The 25,913-nt window shown below is 35.8% G+C and overlaps 1 protein-coding gene across 1 annotated transcript in view; it reads left to right on the top strand.

The window, feature by feature from the left end:
• The window catches only part of Kpc2 (Kip1 ubiquitination-promoting complex subunit 2), a 112,531-nt gene that overhangs the window by 47,762 nt on the left and 38,856 nt on the right, over positions 1-25,913 (top strand). Inside the window, exons 5-6 of the mRNA XM_090373008.1 lie at positions 18,741-18,849; positions 20,050-20,189. Of these exons, the coding sequence (XP_090229134.1) occupies positions 18,741-18,849; positions 20,050-20,189 (249 nt within the window). The remainder of the gene's footprint in view (positions 1-18,740; positions 18,850-20,049; positions 20,190-25,913) is intronic.

The raw sequence follows: 25,913 nt of genomic DNA, 5'->3' as shown, positions 1-25,913 counted from the left end.
GACTGGCAGAATTACTTAAAAAGTGCACGACAATGCTGAAAAAAAGCCGTGAGTTAGGGTTGAATTTGAAAGTGTCTGCAATTCTGCCCAGACACGATAGGAGGGAGTATATGATGAGAGGCTTGTCGATCAATTCGGCCCTGGAGGGATTGTGCAAGGCTCAAGGGGTAGAATTTTTCTCAGCCTGGTCTTTGCTTGTTAACAGGAGAAACTACTTTTACAGGAATAGGATACACTTAAATAGAAAGGGTGCAAGAATATTTGCTGATGAGGCAAATATTCTTGCACAAACTGCTAGCTTGGGGGGGGATACACACACTAATAGATTAACAGTGGCCGCTGGCAGAGGTAAAAGTGATTCTTGCACTACTTCTATTGAAATGCTATTGAGCAGCAGCCTGGAAAGCAAGGCAATGGGAATTTCCAGGACTGCTGGAAGTCATAATGGAACAAGTAAATACATGGGCTATGTTAGGGTAACTAAGAGTAGAAACAGGCGCATGTATACTTGCATGTACACCAATGCTAGGAGTATAGTTAATAAATTCAATGAGCTTGAAGTGCTAGTCAAGACATCAAAGGCAGATATTGTTGGGATATCAGAGACATGGTGTCACACAGACATAAGCAGTGCAGAACTGGAATTTGGGGAGTACAATGTGTACAGAAAGGATAGACAGGACAAGAAGAGAGGAGGGGTTATGCTATTAGTTAAGAAACATGAGTCTGTTTGGTGTGATATAAACACTGGGAAAGGAAAAATGAGAGTAGGTGTGTGTGTGTTATAGGCCTAATGAATCTGATGAGTAAAATGAGCAATTGTGCAGAGAAATAGAGTGGGCCAGTAAATTAGAGTGTCTTATAATGGGGGATTTTAATTTCCCGGATATTGACTGGAATTTGTGGGTTGGTCACTCACACACTAGCAAGCCTTTTGTGGATTTATTGGATGATTGTGTTCTACAGCAGCATGTTCGGGAGGCAACTAGAGGGAGTAATACTCTTGAGCTGATTATCAGTAGTGATTCTTCATGCATCAAAAATCTGCAGATAAAGGAACCACTAGGTGGCAGTGATCACAGTGTGCTGAAGTGGGATTTACTCAAAGAGGTAACTACCATCCAAGGGTAAAGGGAAAGGTTTTTGCTTTCATAAAGGTGAGTATGGTGGCCTGAGACAGTATTTAAATTCTATACAGTGGAACCAACTGATGATGTTACCAACAGAAAATTCAAAATGAGAAGCATTCAAAGAATTAATCTTGGAAGCTACTAGGCTTTTGATACCAACAAAGAAATATTGTTCAAGATTTAGGCCTAAATGGATGTCAGATTAACTAATTAGACATGTAACAGAGAAGAAAAATGCATGGAATACATATAAATTAATATGTTACACAGAAGCCTATGATAGATATAAACTGGTCTGTAACCAAGTTACAAAGGAGGTTAGGCAAGCAACGGCAGATTACGATAAATCTTTGGCAAAGGAAGCAAAGATAAACAGCAAAGAGTTCTTTACTTATGTAAACTCTAGAAGGAAGGGAGTGAATCAGATTGGTCCACTTGATATCGATAGTTCAACTGTTGATGATCCTGCTCGGGTAGCTAACAAACTAAATTAATATTTTGCATCGACATTCACACATAAGGAGTTATTCAGGGAGTAAGCTAGATAATCTTGTAATAATGAGAGTAAAGTGGAGGAGAAATTGTTGAAGATAAACACAAGAAAGGCACCTGGAGTGGATGGAATCTATCCAGTTATATTAAAGGAGGTGGCAAAGGAAGTAAGCAATCCCTTATCCATAATTATGAGAGCTTCCCTGGACTCAGGGGAAGTACCCATGGACTGCAGATGTGCAAATGTGACCCCAATCCACAAAGGAGGATCAAAGGGAGACCCAGGTAATTACAGACCTGTTAGTTTAACTTCTGTTCCAGGGAAATTAATGGAGGCACTGGTTAAAGAAGCATTTCAGGATCATCTAGCCAAGACTTCAGTTATAGCTCGGACACAGCATGGGTTTGTTAAGGGGAAGTCTTGTTTGACTGATTTTATTGGATACTATGATGTAATCACAAAGGAACTGGATGCAAAGTATAACTTTGATATCATATATTTGCATCTTAGAAAAGCCTTTGATACTATTGCACATGGAAGACTGCTGCACAAATTGGAGCAGTGTGGCATTGGAGGCAAATTGCTGCTATGGCTAAAGGGATGGTTGAGTGGGAGAAGACAGAGTGTGGTAATCAATGGACACTGCTCTTCGTGGACTAATGTTGTTAGTGAAGTCCCTCAGGGTTCAATGTTGCGTCCATTGTTGTTTTCTGTAATTATAAATTATATTGATGATGGTATATCAGGCTTAATGTCCAAGCATGCAGATGGTGTGAAGGTTGGCTGGGTTGTTAATGACAATAATGACAGTACACTGCTGAAACAGGATTTAGAAAAGTTGAGCAGATGGGCAGAGAGGTGGCAAATGAAGTTTAACATTGACAAATGTAAAGTACTACATATGGGAAGCAGTAATCACAGAGTAACATATCAACTCTGTGGTACCACACTGACAGTTGTAGTGAATGAAAAGGACCTGAGGGTAATTGTGCAGGCAGATATGAATTTTTCTGAGCAGTGCAGACAGTCTTCAAGAGTAGCTTATGGTGTCTTGTCAATGATATACAAGAATTTTTCTAGCAGGGATAAGGAAGTGATTATCCCCTTGTATAACGCAGTGGTCAGGCCACACCTTGAGTACTGTATACAGGAGGCCTGATTTTAAGAAGGATGTGGAATTGCTGGAATGAATACAGAGAAGGGCAACAAGATTAGTGAATGGAACAAAGGGTTGCTCTTACGAAAAAAAGGCTTAAGTTTTATAAATTATAGTGTCTGGAGACTAGGCACCTGCGAGGTGATCTGATTGAGGTGCATAAAGCCTTGAATGGTTTGAGCATGCCCAATGCAGATGGGATTCTTCCTCTTGCTCAGAATAATCGCCTGAGAGGGCATAAATTTAAATTGAGGAAAGACAGTTGTAGGATAGATGTGCGGAAGTTTGCCTTTAGCCAACGGGTGGTTGATCTGGAACAAACTTCCATCTGTCGTTGTAGACGTTGATAGCTTAAATAGATTCAAGGCAGAACTTGACAAACATTTGAAGCGAGTGGATGGGTAAAATAAGTGGGTTTTTTTTTTTTTTTTTTTGGCTGTGCTATATAAGCTTGCTTTCTTGCATCATGTGCCTTTGCTAATGCTTAGATACATTATATTTCAAATTACTGTTTAGTAGCAATAATCTTATTGCTTTATTTAATTCATATGCTACACTGCTTTGTAAATGAAATTGCTCCATTTAAAAGGAGTGCATGATTTCAGCTCAAAATAACTGAGCTGAATATCATCATTCTTCTCTTTTTTGGTGGTTCCCTTCTACTTCTAACTCTTGTTCTCTCTCTCTCAGTGTAACTCAGAATTTTTTTCAAAAGCCTCAGGCTTCCTTGCACCATATGGCTAATAATAACAATAATGATAATAAAACTGTTGGCAACCTGCAGAAAACCCATGGGGTTTTCTGCAGGTTGCCAACAGATTTTATCAGGAAGTACATGACCCTAAGATCAAAGAGATCTGACATGTGCAACAAGTAACGACTATCCCGATCATAGAGTTAACCACTGGTATTGTGGCAAAGACCCTACATAACAGCCTAGCAGCAAGAGATCTCCCAGCGAACACCTACAAGTAACTCCAGGAAGTTGCAATCCTGAGCACCTGTAGGATAGTCAGAGAGTTCCTCAATCAGCAGTAACACCAGATAACAACCACCCTGTGTACTTGGTAGCAATACCCGTCACAAGGTGGAACCCCCCCAAACAGAGAGAAATAATATAAGAGCAATAATAATAATAATAATAATATCACTATATACAAGAATTGATCAAGTTTATGTATCAGTTCAGCAGTATTTAGCTAGCTATAAAAATGCAGTTTATGAATATAAAGTATGGCTTCCTCACAATAGAGCATTGAGAAGGTGGATGTCATCTTGGGAAACATTGAGCTTTTTGAACTTGTACTGTGAGTTGGGTAACAGTGGTAGGGAGAGTGAGATGTGAAGGTCAGTGAATGTCCCTTTACATCCCAAATGTGTTTGATGGGCATCAGATCTGGTGAATGTGCTGGCTAAGGAAACATGTCCTCATCATGTAGGCATCGTCAGAATATGAGAACTGTATATGGGCAGTAATAGTTGGACTGGAGAATAGAAAGCACTGAAGCATTGGTCTTAGAATGGTTGTAACATAATTTCTTTCCAACAGTAATGATGAGGTGAACTTCAATTTTAACTGAGCTTGCCAACAGTAATGATCAGAGATAAATGGCTGTTTTAATTGAGCTTGCCAACAATAACAGTCAGAGGTGAATTACTATTGTAACCTGCTCAGTGATGAAGTCTCCAGGCTGTATGCTGCCCATCACTGGATCTCAAACAGAAATGTGATTTTTCACTAAAAATGACATAATACCATTCTTGCTCTTAAGCAGCTCTCCCCCCACACCATTGCAATTGGTGTGTGGGGGGGGGAGAGAGAGAGAGAGAGATGCTGATAATTGTGGAATGTATTAGATGCAGGGCAGGCAGATTCAGCGCACCTAGTTGCGAGTGCTGCATAAGCATTTAGGGAATTTAGAGCATAGCTCAACACAAGGTGAACATGCTGTCTTGCTTCATACAGTTTTCTGCTAATCATCTTCCTGATACAGGTGCAGACAGGGATGTTATTATGACATTTTAAATCTGGCTGATTTTGAGAGATTCCTATCATTATGATGCCACCAGAATGCTAGTGATGTTTGTCTGAGTTACATTCTGCTACCCATGTATTAACAGTGCCCAACCATTCAGTTATCATGGCCCTCATTTGATGATTGCCTATTGGCCGTCAGCTACTGTCACCCAATTGTCTGATCCCTTTCAAAGGCCGTCAGCTATGTATAATATTACCTTATGTGTGTTAAAGGTATTGCATACTCTCAGATGGGCATTTGCTAACTGTTTTGTCTTCCTGATAACTTTTACACATTTTTATTGCAACTTCAGATTCTATATAAGAATGGTTATAGACATGTTACCAGATGTTCTACTGTGCTGATCAGTTTGACATACTAATTGTTTACGTCCATATATGTCAAATTATACATGCAAATTTTCAGGTGAATTTGTCCATTTGTAGGTGAGGGCAGGTTAATGATGGGCTGTGCATATATGAAATTGTAAATTGTATTTCTTTCTCAATGAGAAAGAATACGGCCATTCCCTGACTTATATAAGGGTTGTGTTCTGCGGAACTTTACGCAAGTCTAATTTTATGTAAGTTGAAAATTCCCTAAATGCTTATGCAGCACTCGCAACTATGCATGGCTGAATTTGATTGAAGCAAGAAAGAAATGTTCGATGAACATGTAAATAGAATTATTTATTCAATTTTTTTTTATCTCCCGTGCAGAAAAAATTACAAAAGTGTACAAAATTACAAAAATTTTAAAATTGTAAAATTACCAAAAAGAGAGAGGAGACAGGCATAATGTCAGCAAGTTTTACCATTCGAGCATTTTTGCCAGAATTAACTCTCCAGCTGATAAGCACGCCGCTGTGGAAGTTGAGATTTAGAAGGGATTTTTTCCAACACATTTCAAAATTTCTCTGCAGTTGCAGAATCGGCACTGCCGATTTCACCGCATACTTTAATGTTTTGGAAATCAGCATGATGTTTGAACCTATTAAACCTTGCTATGAACTTGGCTTGAAGTTTGACATAATTTTCCTTAATATCTTCATAAATACTTCTTGCTTTCACTTGAATGGCCATTGGACTCAGGGGCACTTGCTTCTGAATCTGATTTTCCATCCATATTATTAATAGCTTTTCCATCTAAAATATAGCACCTAAATGTTGTTTTGTGATCACTGTTGATCTTAAATGCATTGCTCCTTTAACACGTTCTTTTATATGCGCACTATCCCTTAAAATAGTATTCACTATTGAAGCAGTGAGACCTAATTCCGTGCACTAGATGACACACTTTGTCCTACTTTGTACTTCTTAGTTAATCATCTTCATTTCTATATCAATTTTGTTTTGTTTTCTAGCACTGCCAGCACTTGCACTTTCTTTTAGTCCCTTTCTCTTCACCATTGTAATAAGTAAATAGGAATGAAGAGAAGATTCTGAAAATTTATTTATGTTTTCTATATGATTGAAGATTTCAGTGAAGGGAAACTCATTTGACCATAATACCATAACGTAAAAACCCACACAATTCCAGTTATCGGGATTATCACAAATGCAATAAGATTGAGTTTACCATTTATAATAGATTGTGCTAACAGAAAAGCCCAATAAACTGGAAAGTGCAAATTGTTTTATGGCAGTGACCTCCAGAAATGTGTTTTAGAAAAATATCACAAAGGCATTCAAAATTTATTCTTATAACAGAACATATGATAACGATGAAAGTGTAGCAATTTCCATTATAAAAATGACCTTTTAGAGAGATAAATCGTTTAGTTATATAGTGAAAATTTCGACTTCTGAGGACTTGGAACTAATTTCCAAAAAAAAACAATGTGTTACTGTGTTCACATTATGATATTTTCACAATACAGTCAGTCCTTGTATAATGTGTTTACACTATGCGAATTCGATCATACACAATTTATAAATAGCGGAACGATATTGTATACAACATGAGCCGAATTTGCTTATGCACGATTCACCTTTGTGTTTACAAGAAATGACAGTCGAATGCGGAATCACCCGAACTGAACACAACACGATAGGAATGAAGAGAAGATTCTGAAAATGTATTTATGTTTTTCATATCAGTGAAGGGGAAACACATTTTACCATAATAATGTAAAAATCCACACAGTTCCATCTATCAGTATTATTGCAAATGCAATTAGATCGAGTTTACTACAAGTTTATAACAGATTCCACTAGCAGAAATGCAACTGGAAATTGTTTTTATTGTTTTATGGTAGTGACCTCCAGAAATGTGCTTTAGTAAAATGTGAACTACTGAGGTGTTATAGTGTCTCTGCCTTTACAGGGTTATTTATTCAGTTGCTACACGTGCACAGCTTTGTTTATGTGTATCAGGCATGCCTCCTCATTTTGTAATTGTGCTTTATTCCCTAAAAATGGGTAAAATACTTAAAAGGTTTGAAAAGGAAGCATCCTGGTGAAGACACTACAGGTTCAGAGAGAAAAAGAAAAGCAATATTGACAGACAGAGGCAGACCGGGTCAAAAATTCTTACCCGGGAAAATTTGTAGCCGCCTCATACTAGCGTTTATGGCCAAAATCACACCTTGGGGTTTCCCTGGTAAGGCTTATGGCCGGACTAACCTCTGTCGATAGAGAAAAAATATGAAATTGTAAAACCCTTTGAGCGAAATGAAAGACCATGTGATATTGTGAATGCTACAGGCCTAAATGAGACAACGACGAGAATTAGAAAGAATGCAGAGAAAATAAAAACAACTTTCATAGCAGGAACAACTCAAAGTGTAACAAAATCCATTAGATCAAGGCATGAAGAATTGGAAGAGATGGAATGGCTGTCATCTGTTTGGATAGAAGATCAAACAAAGAACAAGTTTCCAAGTTACCAAACACAATGAATAATCGTAATAAAATATGTAAGTATTTTGTTACAGTTATTTATTGTGAAAAATAAGTTTCCATGATTTTTTTTAAGTTTGCACTGGCCAGAAAAAACTTATGTAAAGTTGAATTTCCATAAGTTGAGTATTATGTAAGCTGGGCAGTACCTGTAGTTATCTGCACATTTAACTGATTGAACCATCAGATTTTTAAAGTTGAAAGTTTACCTCAAGTTTTATTTTATAGTGTTGTATGTGGGACAATTTTATATTTTTTCCAATTTGTTTAATTATTCTTTATTTTTTATTGTTTCAAAAATCTGAAACAGTTATACTTAATTGTTATTAGAATCTGGCAGATTGTTTCTATTTCATTAGTGATGAAACTATGACGTAATAATTATTCCTCTTTCATTGTTAGCATTAGTTGAGGCATATGATACAAGAAAGCAAGCTTATACAGCATCAGCCTAAAAAAAAAAAAACCTTCCTATTTCACCCATACGGTCACTCTAAATGTTTGTCTAGTTCAGCCTTAAATTTATTTAAGCTATCAACTTCCACAACAATAGATGGAAGTCTGTTCCAGCAATCAACTACCTGCCAGCTAAAGGGAAACATCTGCACATATATTCTACAACCGTCTTTCCTCAATTTGAATCTATGTCACCTCAGGTTCTTAAACTGAGCAAGCGGAAGTATCCTGTCAATGCTGACAGGTCAGATCACCTTGCAGGTGACCTCGATCAGATCACCTAGCAGGTGCCTAGTCTCCAGATGTTGCAACTCCAGATGATTGGTGAAATGGGTAAAAAAAAACTTGCAGAACTTAAGCACTTTCTTCGTAAGTGCACCCCTTTGTTACTCTCACCAATCTTATTGCTCTTCTCTCTACTTGTTCTAGCAACTCTACATCCTTCCTAAAATGAGACTTCTAGACCTGTATACAGTACTCAAGGTGTAGCCTAACCATTGCTTTATACAACGGGATAATCACCTATTTGTCTCTGATAGCAAAATTGCTATATATCATTGACAAAACTCCATGACCTGCTCTGGCACCCGTCTGCACTGCTCAGAGAGCTTCATATCTGACTGAACAATTATCCTCAGGTCTTTTTCATTCTCCACCTCCTTGAGTGTAGTACCACACAGTTAGTACGTTTCTCTTGGGTTACTGCTGTCTGTATGGAGTATTTTGCATTTGTCAATGTTAAACTTCAGTTGCCACTTCATAGCCCATCTGCTTAACTTTTCTAGATCCTGTTGCAGTAGCATGCCGTCATTACTGTCATTAACAACCCTGCCAATCTTTGAATCATCTGCAAACTTGGACATTAAGCTTGATATACCTTCATCCGATATCAATTATAAATGCACAAAACAATGATGGGCCCAGCAGCAAACCCTGGGGGACTGCTAATAACGTTAGTCCATGAAGAACAGTATCCATTTATTACCACTCTCTGCCATTGCAGTTTTATTACTAGCCCTTTATCCATTGCAGTAACATGCCCTGAATGCCATACCACTCCAATTTGTACAGCAGTCTTCCATGTGTAACAGTATCAAAAGCTTTCCTGAAATCCAAGTATATGATATCAAAATTATTTTTTGCATTCAATTCTTTTGTGACCACATCGTAGTATCCACTCAAATTGGATACTACGATGTGGTCACATTTTGCTCAAAGCGTTTCAAATTGAAACGCTTTGAACAAAATGAAAGACCATGTGATATTGCACATGCTACAGACCTAAATGAGGCAATGCCGAGAATTACAAAGAATGCAGAGAAAATAAAAACAACTTTCATAGCAGGAATAACTCAAAGTGTAATTAAAATCCATTAGATTAAGACACAAAGAATTGGAAGAGATGGAACGGCTGTCATCTGTTTCGATAGAAAATCAAGAAAAAAAACATGTTTGCTTACGATAGAAGCAAAAGCATTAGCAATATTTTATTACATAATAGTCATAATAAAATACTTAAGTATTTTATTACGATTATTTATTGTGTTTGGTGATGTTTTGGTTACAAATGTGTGTTCAATCTTGGGTGGTCGGCACCTAATCCTATTTTTCCCATAGGGCCTGTTATTTATATTGCACGAGGGTTTCAAGAAACACAATTATCGTGCTGTACGAGGACTAACTGTACTTGCTTGGCTTGTTGCATAGACTTCTCATTTCCAGACTGACAACTTACTTATCTGTAATTTCTACCTGTAAAAAGAGCGTAGTGGCATAGGTAGAGTGAGGCAGTTGGTTCACGCCTTTTTATGGTTAAAAAATGCAAAAATTCCAAAAGAACAGTTTTCAACGGGCACCATTTTTTTTTTTTTTTTTCCTCTGGGTGCCATATTTTAAGCCCATCTGCTCTTTTCTGTACCCTTTCCAACAGATTTTACATCATTTTGGAAATGCAGTGTTGAAGCATTTATATGATATTTGTGATGTAGCATAAAACACGTGTTTTCTACAATGGAATATACACACTGAGTGATCACTGAATTATGGCCACCTACCTAATACTTTTTAGGTCCTCCTTCTGCTCTCAGTACAGCAGCTATCTGACGTGGCATTGATTCACCAAGATGTCAGAAGCCTTCAGGAGGTATTGGCAACAAGTTGTATGTAATGCAGCTAGCAATGCAGATATGGAGATGATTGGTCTATCCAGATGCCTGATATGCCTTTACACAGTGTCCCACAAGTGCTCTATGGAATTGATATTGGGGAAGTTCGGAGACCAATCGATATGCTAGAAGTCAGAACTGTGCTCATCAAACCATTCCTGCACATCAAGTGCCCGATGACTTGGCGCATTATCATCTTGGAAGACACCATCGGCATTCTGGAAAAAGTGTAACATAGCGGAGTGTACATAGTCAGCAAGCAGTTAATGATAGTGGAGACTAGTGATATGTTGTTCCACATGCACCAGGGGTCCAAGTTCCTGCCAGTGAAACATGCCCCACACCAAACAACCGCCTCCACCGGCCTGCACTTTTGATACCATGCACGATGGATGAAGAGCCTCATGTTGTTGATGCCAAATGCATACATGACAATCCATCATGTGGAGTAAATAACATGACTCATCCGACCAGCACACCTACTTCCAGTCTTCTAACGTCCAACTTGCATGCTTTTTGCACCAGGTGAGTCTTTTACGCCGATGAACCTTGGTTAGGAGAGGATGCCGAAGGGATCGTCTGCTGGTATAGCCCATATGTGTGAGTGTGTGATGCATGGTCATGGCAGATATTGTTCCAGGTTGGCCCATGTTGTATTGGGTAGTCAACTCTTCAGCAGTGCTGCGCCTGTTCGAGTCGTCGGACCCGGCGTTCACCTCTAACGCGAACCTTTCGCTGACCTTTGCAGTTTTGCCGTTGGGTCGTTGTTTGATCATTTTGATGCCAGTCCTGGTACACTTTAACAGCGGCAGCTCTCAAACACCCCACCAGTTCAGCCGTTTGGGAAATCGAGGCACCAGCTCATCGAGCACCCACAATCTGTCCTTTATGAAGGTACGATAAATCCTTCCTTTTACCCATCACGCTCGGAATTTTACTACCGATTGAGCCACTGACACTTTATCTATGCTATGTAGGTTGACTAACTGCGCACTCACGTGGTCGACGGGTTGCATTCAGTTTTCATAAGGGTGGTCATAATTCAGTGATCACTCAGTGTGTGTGTGTGTATATATATATATATATATATATATAATATAGAAAAAAAAAAAAAAAAAAATATATATATATATATATATATATATATTTTTTTTTTATTATTTTTTTTCTATATTAACTGAGTTCTTGTAACACTTGTAGTACCCCATCAACCTGAAAAAAATAGTGGTACAGGCTTCAGTATTAGTTCCTTCAATGAATATCAAAAACATTAAGGACCCTATACTGAAATCTGGAAATACACTTAGTATTAGCAGTGGCAAATAATGCAAGAAAGCAAGCTTATACAGCATAAGCCAAAAAAAAAAAAAAAAAAAAACTTCACACATCACCTGTCTATCCCCTCCAGTAGTTTGCCTTAGTTTTGAATTTATTCAGACTACCCACTTTCGCAAAATTGGATGGAAGTTTGTTCCAACAATCAACCACTGGCCGAAGGCTTCTGCACATTTATTCTGCAATCATCCTTTCTCAGTTTGAATTTATGTCTTATGTATGTAGCCTGAGCAAGAGGAGGAATCCCATCAGCACTGAGCTTGCTCAGTCCATTCAAAGCCTTAAACACCTCAGTCTGTTCACCTCACAGGTGAATAGTGTCTAGACTCTACAGTTTTCAGAATTGAAACCTTTCTCGGTAAGAGCACCCTTTTTTTTCTCATCATCTCATTGCACTTCTCTGCACCCATTCTAGCAGTTCTACATCCTTAAAATAAAGCCTCCAGACCTGTATGCAGTACCCAAGATATGGCCTGACTATTGCCTTATTCAATGGGGTAATCACCTTTCCCCTATCCCTTCTAGCAAAATTCCTGTATATCATTGGCAGAAACCCATGAGCTTGTCCTGGCTGTCTGCCTGCACTTCTCGGAAAACTTCATATCTGACTGAACAATTATCGCCTGGTTGTTTTAATTTTCAACTATCCTGAATGTAGTACAATAAACCCCCGCAAATAGCGGGGGTTACGTTCCTGAGAAATGTTGCGAATACTGAAAACGCGAATACTGAGTTATGGCTCCCATAGTAATAAAGGGGTTCCATTACAAAGTATGAAATATATAAGAAAAACTAGTCTATAATTTTGTCTATGTATGTATGTATTATATGTACCTTCATAATATGACTATGTACATAGACAGTACATAGTGAAATGCAAGCATAAGGCATCGAAATGAAAATAAGAAACAATTTAATATTAAATGTAATATTTATTAGAAATTTCAAACAAATCTTTCAATCCAGCGCCTTTGCTATAGCTAAAAAACTTATCCCGCCAGTGCTATCACCAGTTTCGCTAAAGTGTTGTTAAAGGTGTTTTGCCTTTTCACGAATGATGAGCGAACTTAAGGGACTTTTATTTTGAGTTCGGTCTTCTATCCACAGATTTAAAGCTTTTTCCATTTTTTCTAATTTAACATCACGAGTTACAGAGCAAATTTTTGAAGCAATTAGCGCGTTTTCACAGACACTACGGCGGATTTTTTCTTCTGATTTCTTGATTGATCGTACCATTGACTTATTGATTTTATAATGTTTTGCCACTGATGAGACACTTTCACCATTAGAAATTTTGTCTAATAACTGAATTTTACTCGTTACTGTCATCACCTTTTTCGATTTTTTACAATTCCCTTGTTATTTGTAGCCATCTTTTTGTAGGGGTTAGAAAAGAATTTGTGCACAATAAAGTCACTTTCTACCGTTAATACACTCGAAAAAGTCTGTTTACACTAACACACTGCAAAACGGTAGATTTTTCACTTTTGTAACCATATCAATTTATAAATTGATAAATTTATTCAATTTATAAGCATATAAATTAAAAGCAAACGACGAAACCTTCCATGACAAACGCATAGCACATACTGAACAAGGATTAGCGAGAAACATCCACGCTCGCGATTTTGTCACCCCTCTCCCCCCACCCACTGAGCTCTGTTTTGACTGGGAAAGATGATTTTAGCAACGGCAATGTTTTTTTATGGCGGAAAATGTTCATGGTGATTTAAAATTCACATTTTTTTAGGTTTCATTTTATATTAAATTAGCGACCGCGAATACGCAAAACCGTGAATACAGATACTGCGAATACGCAAAACTGTGAATACAGATACCGCAAATAGCGGGGGTTTACTGTACTACACAGTTGGTATGCTAATCTAGGATTACTGCTACTCACATGCAGTACCTTGCATTTGTCAATGTTAAACTTCAATTGTCATTTCTCAGCCTATCTGCCTAATTTTTCTAGATCTTGTTGTAGTAGCATACCTTGATTACTGTCATTAACCACCTTGCCAACCTTTGTATCATTGTGCACTTAGACATTAAGCTTGATATATCTTCATTAGTATCATTAATAAATAAAGAAAACAGCAATGGTTCCAGCACCAAACCCTTAGGGACTAATAACTTCGTGGACTAGTGACATTAGTCCACGAAGAGCAGTATCCATTGATAACCACTCTCTCTCTTCTCCTTCTCAACCATCCATTTATCTGTTACTTAATGCCACACTTGTACAGTGTGACAATTTGTACAGTAAATTTTTTTTTTTGTGCAACAGTATCAAAAGCTTTTCTGAAATCTGAATATGTGATATCAAAATTATCAGTTCCTTTGTTACTGCATTATAATATCCATTTAAATTGGTCAGACAAGATCATCCCTTAATATGCTATGCTATAATTGCACTCCTGTTTAGATCTGCATTACTTCTTTAACCAGTGACTCCATTATTTTCCCTGGAAGAGAAGTTAAGCTAACAGGTCTGTAGTTACTCATGTCACCTTTTGATCCCCCTTTGTTAATTAGGAATACATTCGCATCTCTTGTCTAAGGACCTTCTCTGAATCCAAAGATGCTCTCATAATTATGGTTAAGGGTTTGCTTATCTCCTTTGCTGCATCCTTTAGTATAAATGGATAGATCCCATCTCCACTCCAGTTGCTTTTTTTATATTTAGATTCAACAATTTCTCCTCCAAATTTTCTCAGTTATTTGATAAACTTCTGGCTTCCCCTTCCCAAAAAATTTGCTCATGAGTGAATGTTGATGCAAAATACCTATTCAGTTTGTCTACAACCCAAGCAAGATCAACAATTAAACCATCAATCAAGTGGACTAATGTGATTGATCCCCTTCTAGTGTTTACATAAGTAATTCTTTCTTTACTGTTTTTCTTTGCCAAAACCTTCTCATCTGTGTTATTATGCCTAACCTCTTTAATCAAATTCAAGACTAGTGTGTCTGTAATGTTAGCTTCTGTATCACCTGATAATTTATATGCACCATGCATATTCCTTCTCTGCCATGAGTCTTATTAGTTCATCTGATATCTATCTAGCTCAGCCTTGAACAGTATTTCTTAGTTGGTACAAGAAGTCTAGTAGTTTCTGTGATTATTTCCTTGATTGCTTCCCATTTTGAATTTGCTGTTGGTAAAATCGTCATTTGGTGGTTTCACTGTGTAGAGTTTAAAAGTTGTCTGAGATCAGTGTAGTCACCTTTATGTAGAAAAGTGTCATGAAGCTGTAATGATAGTTAATTTAGTTCTTTCTCTTAGTTACTCTAACACAGCCCAAAAATTTGCTTCTGCGATGAAGATCCCCAGCAGGCCTGAAATTCCCGAAACTTCGTGTTCTTGGCTGCATGCTCTGATAAAAGCAATTCAAAAATCATTTTCACCTCTTCCTGTTGCTGTTGTTAATATATTAGTCTGTGTATCCAGGCTAGCAGTTTTCCCACTCACATAACACTGTCTTGATAGCATCAGCAAATATTCTTGGACCCCTTTTATTTAAGTGTATTTCCCTGTCCCTGTAGAAACAGTCTCTTCTATTATCATTGTTCCATGAAATGCTGGGGCCATATTTAATTACTCTTTCTGCTATCTGGAAAAAGTTTACATTGCCTACATATTCAATTAGAAGGTCATTATTTTAGTTGAAGTCTAATCCATGAGGAATACTGTATTTGCTCATATTGATTCTTGTTTGTAGCATAATTGAGAAGTATTTTCTGTGAGTATAGGGGGGACTTTTATGAGGTTTTTTACATTGTGACCTTGTTAGTTGAGCTTGGCTTTCTCTGACTTATGGAAATTGAACTCACTTTAGGTTACTCTGTCTTCTCTTGAATTTTTAAGGAGTCATTATGTGCTGTAATGTAATAACTAAATCGTAAGTATAGCTTAGCTTAATTTTCAGCACTCACCTAATAGTAATCCGCTTAGCTGGTGGAGAGATTTACCACATACATAGTGGTTATAGGACTTGACACCAAACAATTTAAATTCCAAAATAACATCTACGAACAAATTTTTGGCCTTCCCATGGGCCTCGGTATCTCTGCCCCTTTGTCCGAGATCTACCTCGCATCTATCGAAGAAAAAATTCTCCAACCCTTTCCCCCAGGAATTAAACTATACATGAAGTATGCAGATGACGTCCTCTTAATAGGCAACAGAACCACTATCGATACTTTACTGAACACCTTTAACACAACACATGAAAGACTCAAATTTACCCTCGAAGTAGAAACCGATAATAAAATTAATTTTCTAAACCTCACTGTATACAAAATAAGCACATCTTTAGGCACCAAAATATACAGAAAAAACACACATACAGGTAAATTCTTACATTACCACTCACACCATCCTCTATACATCAAAAAAGCAGTTCTATACAACCAGATATACAACGCTGTAAAATATAGCCACACACAAACAGACCTATCTGTAGAATTGCAATACCTCACCAAAAAATTCATCGACAGAAAATACCCATCACAACTAATAAAAGAAACCATCACCAAAGTTCATAATAACACTAATAACCCAAACAAAATTATTAACCACGTGAACAAGAATAAGATACATAAACCCCTTATCGCACTCCCATATCATCAACAATACGCTAGAAGACTTCAACAGATTTTTAAAAATACAGATATCAAATTAATATTCCCATCTTATAACAAATTAAGTTCCAAATTCAATTCATACAAGACAACACATGAGTACGAGACACAAGATTACAACAACATTATATATTTGATCAGATGCCAATCAGACTGCCAAGCATGTTACATAGGCAGTACAACAGCAAAATTCGGGACATCAAAAATTTCCAACACTTGTGCATACTACCACTTTAATAGCTTCAAAACTAATTCAGCAAGTACAGAACTAACACAACACGTCCAATCTCAAAATCACAACCCACTCATCGATTCAGCCATCACAGTAATTAAATTAAATTTCAGCTACAAAATCCTTGAAAACGAAGCCCTCGTCATCGAATGGTTTAAGCGCCATACATCACTCAACGTGTTAAACAAAAAGATTCCCGCCAATTTCTCCCCCATTTGGAATTTAGCACACATTAAGTTTCCACGTGCACTGAAATGCATTTCGGGAACCCAACCCGTATATAACACAAGCGCGTGCGCTCTCTTTTTTCCCCCCCACTATAGCTAACTGAAGACGAGGAATCTCGAAAGTCGCTCGTGCGCGACTATTAGCTTCTATTTTTTTCTTCATTTAATTTAATTTAATTAGGCAACCATAGAATGGAAGGTGCACTTTCCTTTCTTAAAAATTTTTGTGGCCCACAACTTAGTTTTAAACCCATAATCCCTGTAAGTTATTAGAATCCTATAACCACTATGTATGTGGTAAATCTCTCCACCAGCTAAGCGGATTACTATGAGGTGAGTGCTGAAAATTAAGCTAAGCTATACATACGATTTAGTTACTCTGTTTTATTTCTGTAAAATTTAGTTTTTTTTGTCTTGTGAAACATGCAGACCTATCATAACAAACTCAAAATTTAAGAAAAGGAAAAATGATATAAGGAATATAAGATTGTGACATCAGCAATAAAAAAAAAAAAAAGTAACTTGATTTTATTCAGCTCACTACTGTTCAACTCTTCCTTAAATTTATCGAGCTGACTAGTTATAGAAGATTGGGCGGTGGCAGTTTATTTTAACAGTTAGTAACCCTTCGTCTTAAAAGAAAAATTTCTATTATGTAGTCTTCAGATGTATAATTAATTCAAGTACATGTCCTCCTCTACTTTTGTGTCACCTACAAAATAAAAAAAAAATTAAAAAAAAAGATATCCCATTATGTAGTTTATTCAAACCTTTCAGTGCCTTAAATAATTTAGGTTACATAGATGCCTGGTCTTGATTTTGCAATCTCTTTGCATTGCAATTTTCTAATAACTGGTCATGTTTGCTGTACCTTTTACAAAAGATACACATCCTTCCTGAAATGAGGTTTCTAAACCTGTATAAAATCCTCAACATGTATCCTAACCAGTGCTTTATATAATGGAACAATGAACTCTCATTCCCCCACTAGAAAAATTCCTATACATCATACATAAAAAACAATATGGCATATGTGTGTTCTCTTCACACTTTGTTAGATAAAGTGTGGTGAGACTTTCATATCAGATTGTTCGTTTATTCCTTAGTCTTTTTCATTGTTAACAATCTTAAGTGTGTTGCTTTTATGTAATCCTGGATAACCAGATATCCAAATGATAAATAAGGGATAACCTGGTAATCCTAGATTAACAAAAATGTAGAACCTTACATTTACCAATATTGTACTTTAACTGCCACTTTCCAGATAAACTAAAATTTTGGACAAACCAGATAATTCTCTTTTCAGACAAACAAAGTTTTCTAGGCCTTGTTGAGGCATTATACCTTTTGTTACTATTGTGTGCCATCTTACAATATATATATATCCTCAATAAATTTTGATGACATTTGACATCATATCTTCATTTAAACGGGAAATAAATGGTTTTTCAAATATAGTTACAATCCATAATGCATTCTTTCGTTTGTGAGGATAAATGTTACACATTTAGTATTAGTATTATCATTACTAATACTAAATGTGTAACATTTATCCTCACAAATGAAAGAATTCATTATGGATTGTAACACTATTTTTGTCTCCTGTCTCTTAAAATAACATTGGTAATGGCATCGTGTTGTTTATTAATCTGTTCTTCATTCAAGAAAATGAAAATAATAATAATACATTTTTGCAAGAAATATAGGGACTTTTTTTTTTTACTTATTACTTTTCTTTGGAACATAAGTGCAATTTCCTGTTGCCGTATAAAACTAAAAATATAATAAAATGAGTTGTGTATATCTAATTGAATTTAAATATGAATTAAATTTTAAAAAATAAGCTATTCAAATGAATTATAAGACCTTTATAATTTAGAAAAATACAGCTACAATCATTCATAGAGGGCAATTAAAACTTTTCTTTTACATTTTTGATGTTATTTAATAATATTAATTAATTTTATCTGTTAAATTACAGGAAGAGATGCTTGTGAAAATGAAATTCCAGTTGATCCATTGCCACTAAAGCAGCTAACAGACATGGGCTTTCCTAGAGAAAGAGCTATTAAGGCCTTAAAAATAAACAAGTATGATGTATTTAAATGTTTCTTTAATGTTAAAACTGCTACTTTTTTATATTTTTTCTAATAGTGAAATATTAAAATTGCTTAATATATTTAATTAAAATATATTTTTTGAAATGGTGAACCCCCTCTTACCAAGAATGAGTCACATTATTTCAAGACTTAATCCCATAGAAAATAGGAGATTAGGGGAGTAACAGCAAATATGCCAATAAAATATATGAAAAAACACAGTAAAAAATTCATTTTCAGTTTATACAACATGAAAAATGATAAGGTTGGCATATAATAAGAGAAAAGGTAAGAAGAAGGCAATGGAACAAGATGTATATACATCTTGTTCCATTGCCTTCTCAAAAATGCTCACAAAATGTTAACTATTTCTCTAGGTCACTTTCATTTAATACAGCACAACGTGTTAAGAAAACTAGCTCAAAATGTATCTAGGGAACCATGGAAATCTATAGAGAGGTAGTGACATGTCCATGCAGAAAACTATATGTATAAAACTGATGAGCATGTCATTGAGAGAAAGTATATGCCTTGAGTATTGGGGTTGAGACATGAGGATGCCTCAGCCAATAAGCCTGGACTATTAAAAGGATTGTTGCCACCAATAAGTCTAGACCTTATCCCATCCAATATCTTTTTTATGCAATTTTTTAAATGATTTTAAATAATCCCATAAATAGGAAGCATATATATTCCAATCATCTTATTCTGTTGAAATACTTCAATCTGGCTGCAATTCAACATGCAATAGAAATATGAGTGTGAATTTATAAACAGTGAATAATGTTAACACATTAAATAAGTGTTCCTTGACACATATTTACCTACATTTTTCATACATTTTTATGTTTTTAATAGAAATGTATGGGAAATATGTTCCCATACATTTAAGTGGGAAACAATGGTTTGCATTTTCAACAATCTCTGAAATATGCAGAAAACAATGTTACAATACAATATGCAGTGAGAAATGTTATTAAGCTCAAATGAATAAATGTCGTGTGTCATGCCAGACAGGTCTTAAAGGAGGTCTCTTTTGTGTTGCACGTTGTTTATTGTGTTAAGGGATTTTTTTTATATGGCTAATACTGTATATAAAATGATGTGAATGCCCTTTGTTGTTTGCTTTGATTTTATGATATTCTTTTGAGATTTGTTATTTGAGTTTCATTTAATTTCTGTCACATATAGGATGTCTTCCATAGATGCAATGGAATGGCTCCTGGCTCATGAAATTCAGTGTGATGCTCACTGTAGCTTAACTTCTGCAGATGCTGTTCCATCCAGTGTGGATGAGGTAATTAGATCCACTGAGAGTGATTCTGCTTCAGGTTTGTATAGTATTGATTCAGAACTTTATTTAAACATGGTAGCTAAACTATAAAAACACAATTTGATTTGAAAAGGGTTCTCATTATATGGTAACTTATTTAGTTTTAAGAAAATACACTTCTTCACATAAGTTTTAAATAGACAGTGCTTATTAGGTTTCATAAAATATGTTCATTTAAACTCAAATTTAGGTTAATTCTGTCCACTTTTCCAATTTCACAGTTACTCCGAGCAGAAAAATTCAATGGATCAAATCCCCAGATACTGATAGAATTCAGTAGGAAATTCAGCATTTTTTTATTTTTTTTATTGAGATATTAGAACTGATTAGTGGCAGTGATTCTAGTTTATTAATGTGGATTTATTGAAATTACAGGTACTCTCCGACTTACTTAATACTCGACTTACGTAAATTTGACTTTATGCAAGTTTTTTTCCGGCCAGTGCAAACTGAAAAAAAATATGGAAATGTATTTTGTGTTCCATAGGAATAAATAGAAGTATTGTGAAAATATAGTAATGTGAATCGAATAACATTTTTTTTATCTTTTTTATTTATTTTTGGCAATTTGTTCCAAAACCTCAGAAGTTGAAATTTTTGCTACATAACTAAGCTGTTTATCTCTCTAAAAGATCATTTTTATAATGGAAATTGTATTAGTTTTATATAAATTTATGTCAAAGAGCACAACACAAAAATTACTTTTAACTAAAGGATGTAAAAACAAAACACGTGGCCAACACGTTTTCAAATGCTACTATTGACCGGCTATGCAGTCCAGTCGGAGAATGCACTACACTTTCATCATTATCATTTGTTCTGTTATAAGAACAAATTTTGAAAAATTTGTGATATTTTTCTAAAGTGCATTTCTGGAAGTCACAAAAACAATTTGCACTTTCTGGTTTATTGGGCTTTTCTGTTAGTGCAATCTATTATAAATGGATAGTAAACTCGATCTTATTGCATTAGCAATAATACCAATAGCTGGAATTATGTGGGTTTTTTATGTTATTATGGTGAAATGTGTTTTCTCTTCACTGAAGTCTTCAATCATATATAAAACAAATAAATTTTCAGAATCTTTTCTTCATTCCTGTTTACTTATTATAATGAAAGAGTTTATTTATGAATGGTAATTCACACACACATAATTTCTACTACCTCGGTAGTTTTGATGCATCTTTTTAATTATATCTCATATTGTAAATACCTTCACAATGAGTTGCAATTTTATTGCACTACCTCGAATAAATAATGATTCACCTATGGAGGAGAAGACTAATGTTACTTATTCTGGGATACCACCATCTGGGAGATAGTGGTGGTGGTATCTGCCATGTGCATGCATTACCCATGCATTTATGTTCTCCATGGACAAAGTGTTACTTATTTGAAGTAGTGCAATACCATGACATCTCATTGTGAAGGTATTCACAATATGAGATATAATTAAAATGATGCATTAAAACTACCTAGGTAGTAGAAATGATTTTGTGTGTGTGTGTGTGTGTGTGTGTGTGTGTGTGTGTGTGTGTGTGTGTGTGTGTGTGTGTGTGTGCGTGTGTGTGTGTGCGCGCGCGCGCGTAACCCATGCATAAATAAACTCCTTCACACTCTTAGGCATTTAGCCAAGAAATATCTTTTACTTATTACAATGATGAAGAGAAAGCGACCAATGGAAAGTGCAGGTGGTGGCAGTACTAGGAAACAAAGCAAAATTGATTTAGAAATGAAGGTGAAAATGATTAAGAAGTACGAAGCAGGACAAAGTTTGTCATCTATTGCATGGGAATTAAGTCTCGCTGCTTCGACAATGAATACTATTTTAAAGGACGGTGCATGTATAAAAGAACATGTTAAAGGATCAATGCATTTAAGATCAACAGCAGTGATCACAAAACAACATTCAGGTGCTATATCAAAGATGGGAAAGCTTTTAATAATATGGATGGAAAATCAGAAGCAGAAGCGAGTGTCCCCGAGTCTAATGCCATTCAAGCAAAAGCAAGAAGTATTTATGAAGATATTAAGGATAAGTACAGCGAACCCCAAGCCAAGTTTGTGGCACCAACGGGTGGTTTAATAGGTACAAGCATTGTACTTGTTTCCATAACGTTAACGTCAAATTTTTGTAATTGCATACTTTTGTAATTTTGTACACTTTTGTTATTTTTCCTGCAAATGAGATAAAAAAAATAATTGAATATATAATTTACATGTTTGTCGAACATTTCTTTCTGCTTCAATCAAATTGTGCGCGCATAGTTGCAAATGCTGCATAACAGTTAGAGAAATTCCGACTTATATAGAGTTCCGCGGAACTCTACATAAGTCGGAATTACATAAGGCGGGGAGTGGCTGTATTATCAGAGGTAAAGGGAAGGAATTTTTTTTTTTTTTTTTTTTTTGTAAAGGTGATTACAGTGGTCTTAGACATTTTAAGAATCCTTTTCAGTGGATCCAGTTGATGTTTATAAGAAATACAAATGGCAATAGAAATTATTCAGGGAGATAATTCTGTAATATATTAAGCTTTTTGTATCAACAGAGTGGTTGCTCAAGATTTAGATTCAGATGAACTAATGAGTTTATTGGCAGAGAAGAAAAATGCAAGGAAGATGATTATAAATTTCCAGCAGATACAGTTTCCTACAATATGAATAAAGTTAAGAATGGTAAGATTTCTTGATTAGTAACTTGGCATGCTAAAGTAGAGTGTGTGAAGTCTTTGACTAGGAGTACAAAGAAAAGTAGCAAAGAATTTGTTAGTTATGATAATGTAAAATGAATGAGATTGGTCCACTTGATATGAATGGCAGAATTAAGGCTCTGAGAGGCATCAGTAAAATGAATGAGGACAAAATTTTCAAGATTACAAATGATGCTAGAACTAGGGGACATAAATTCAAGTTACGGGGGGAAATGTTTAGATTGGATTGCAGGAAGTTCTATTTTAGCCAGCGAGTTATAAATTACTGGAATAAGTTGCCTTCATGGGTGGTAGAGGCGGACAGTTTGGGGAAATTCAAAGGTCATCTGGATAGTACTTTCGGGTAAGGGAAGCACATAGGATGATAGGTTTAATTTCCTTTTTATTTATTTTTTATTTTATTAATTATTATTATTTATTTATTTATTTATTTTTTTTTGTTTTTATCATTGTTTTGTTCGGATTTATATTTTTTATTATTATTTTTTTTTTTATTTATTTATTTTTTTTTTTTTTTGGCTGGTGCAGCATAAGCCATAGGCTTTCTTGCACCATGCGGCCGTTACTAATACTAAAGTATTGATTTAGCTATAGGTAGCTGACAAACTGAGTATATATTTAAAAAAAAAAATTCTTGTTTATACTCCGGCATGACCACCAGGTCAGTGGAGATTGCAATAAATCAGTCAATCAATACAATACAAATGTTAATCGTATTTAGCAGTCACGGGCTTGAATCCCGATCCACTCAAAGAGCGTGGGCTACTGCACTCGTACTCCTGACTACTCGGCTATGTCAGGTTTGCATCTTCATTCACATGTGAAGAAGTTTTTGAGATGGGAATATTAGAAGCCTGTCTGATACTGACTGGGAGTTAAATGATATGATAACTGAAAGGAAGCTGGAAGAGAAGTTTTGCAGCCAAAAGTAAACAGAGCACTAATGCCAGTTTAATCTGTCCAGTTAAATTAAAAGAAGCAGCAAAAAATATTATAAAAAATGTCTCCTATTCACAAAGCTTGTCCAAAGTGAAAAGTGACTAATTACAAATATGTAATAGTGTTCTCCCCGGTACCTATCGAATGAGCATACCTCCCGGTGAATTTAACTGACCACCCGGCTGAAATTTAAGCAATTCTTGTGGTACCGTATGGTACTGCTCACAGATCTTGATAAATATTAATTCAAACATACTATGCGATCGAGGTCAATGCGACAGAAGCATAATAATGTTTCATTATGCAATTAATTTTTGCTCTGGATTGCTTAAGTCACATTTATAAATAACAGAAAATTTTATAATATTGCGTAGTATTACACTTCCCCACCTTGCTACTTCATAATGCCACCTGGCTGGGAAAATTTTCTGGGGAGAACACTAAGTTTTACTTTTTCCAGGGAAAATTTTTGAGTTAGCATTAGCATTAGCAGAGGCATATGATGCAAGAAAGCAAGCTTATTCAGCATCAGCCAAAAAAAAAAAAAAAAAAAAAACCCACTCCCATTTCACCCCTCCGTTCGTTCGAAATACCTGTCCAGTTGAGCTTTAAATTTGTTTAGGCTATCAACTTCAACAACAAGTGATGGAAGTCGGTTCCACCAACCAACCACCCGCTGGCCAAAGGCAAATTTCCGCACATCTATCCGACATCCGTCCTTCCTCAATTTGAATTTATGCCCTCTGAGGTGATTATTCTGAGAAAGATGAAGAATCCCATTGGCATTGAGCATGCTCAAACCATTCAAAGCCTTATACACCTCTATCAGATCACCTCGCCGGTGCCTAGTCTCCAAACTCTGTAATTTGCAAAACTTAAGCCTTTCTTCGTAAGAGCAACCCTTTGTTCCATTTACTAATCTTGTTGCCCTTCTCTGTACCCGTTCCAGCAGCTCTACATCCTTCTTGAAATGAGGCCTCCAGACCTGTATACAGTACTCAAGATGTGGCCTTACCATTGCCTTATACAAGAGTTCATAGTTAAAAACGTAATTCAAGACTGTTTGAATAGGAAATGCAGGTAAAATGCAATCACAGTATGTATTTATCAAGAGAAGATTATACCTGAACAATATGATTAGGCTTCCATGAAGTTGTCAAAAGATTGAGATGCAAAATGTTTTTTTTTTTTTTTTTTTTAGATTTTAGCAGTGCTTTTATTACTTTTTCATGGATTTTAGCAAAGTTTTCATATAATTCTGCCTAAATTGAAACAATGTGTCATTAGCCTCACAATATTACAGTGGAAGAGGTGGTTAAATTGCTGACAATACAGTTATGTTTCAGCCTTTTTTGTTTAACAGGTCCTTAAACATGTCTGCCATTTCACATGCTGTTGATTTGCTTGAGCTCTTGGAGATGACAGACAGTATTCACTGTGCATTGTATCATGCATATTTCATGTACATGGCTTGGGGAACCCAAATATTATTTTACCCTGCAATTAAATGAAACTATCTGATAGGTAATTAGGTTGCTCTTACTGAAAATATCCCCTTTGTTTCCTTTATTATATTTGGGAGGAAAAACCATATGCCAGGTTTGAAAAATATAGTAAAAATTACAGTAAAAATGCAGTGAACATTTCACACTGAGATTTGCTTGACATTGTCATGCGCTGTATATCGCTTGCACTCTGAAAAACTCCTGACAGCTCTAGCTGTAAGCAGTCTGACAGTGCAATTCTGAAGTTTCAGTTTTGATATTAGTAACATACTTTACATTGTGTACAATGACAAATTTTTTTTTAATTTCAACAGCTCTGTTCAGCCCATGTGCCATATATAGTTTGATTTCTTCGTGTTTAACCCTTTCAGGAGTGAGTTCCTGGAATATGTGTTGAGCTTTTAGTAGAGAGTTTCCAAAATGTATATGAACTCTGGATAGCAAGTTTCTCTGTGGAGTGAGTTTTTTAATGGAATTTTGAAATTTTGTGAAAATGAAAACTTTGTATACAAGTGCTTTTAAATATTAATTTGTTCATATTCTTACTGCATCTTAAAAAAATCAT

The sequence above is a fragment of the Mastigoproctus giganteus genome, chromosome 4 (assembly GCF_048544385.1).
Source record: "Mastigoproctus giganteus isolate SK-2022 chromosome 4, ASM4854438v1, whole genome shotgun sequence".
NCBI classification, from domain to species: domain Eukaryota; kingdom Metazoa; phylum Arthropoda; class Arachnida; order Uropygi; family Thelyphonidae; genus Mastigoproctus; species Mastigoproctus giganteus.
Note: the sequence above shows the minus strand (reverse complement) of the source record. Positions and strands in the feature narration are given on the sequence as shown.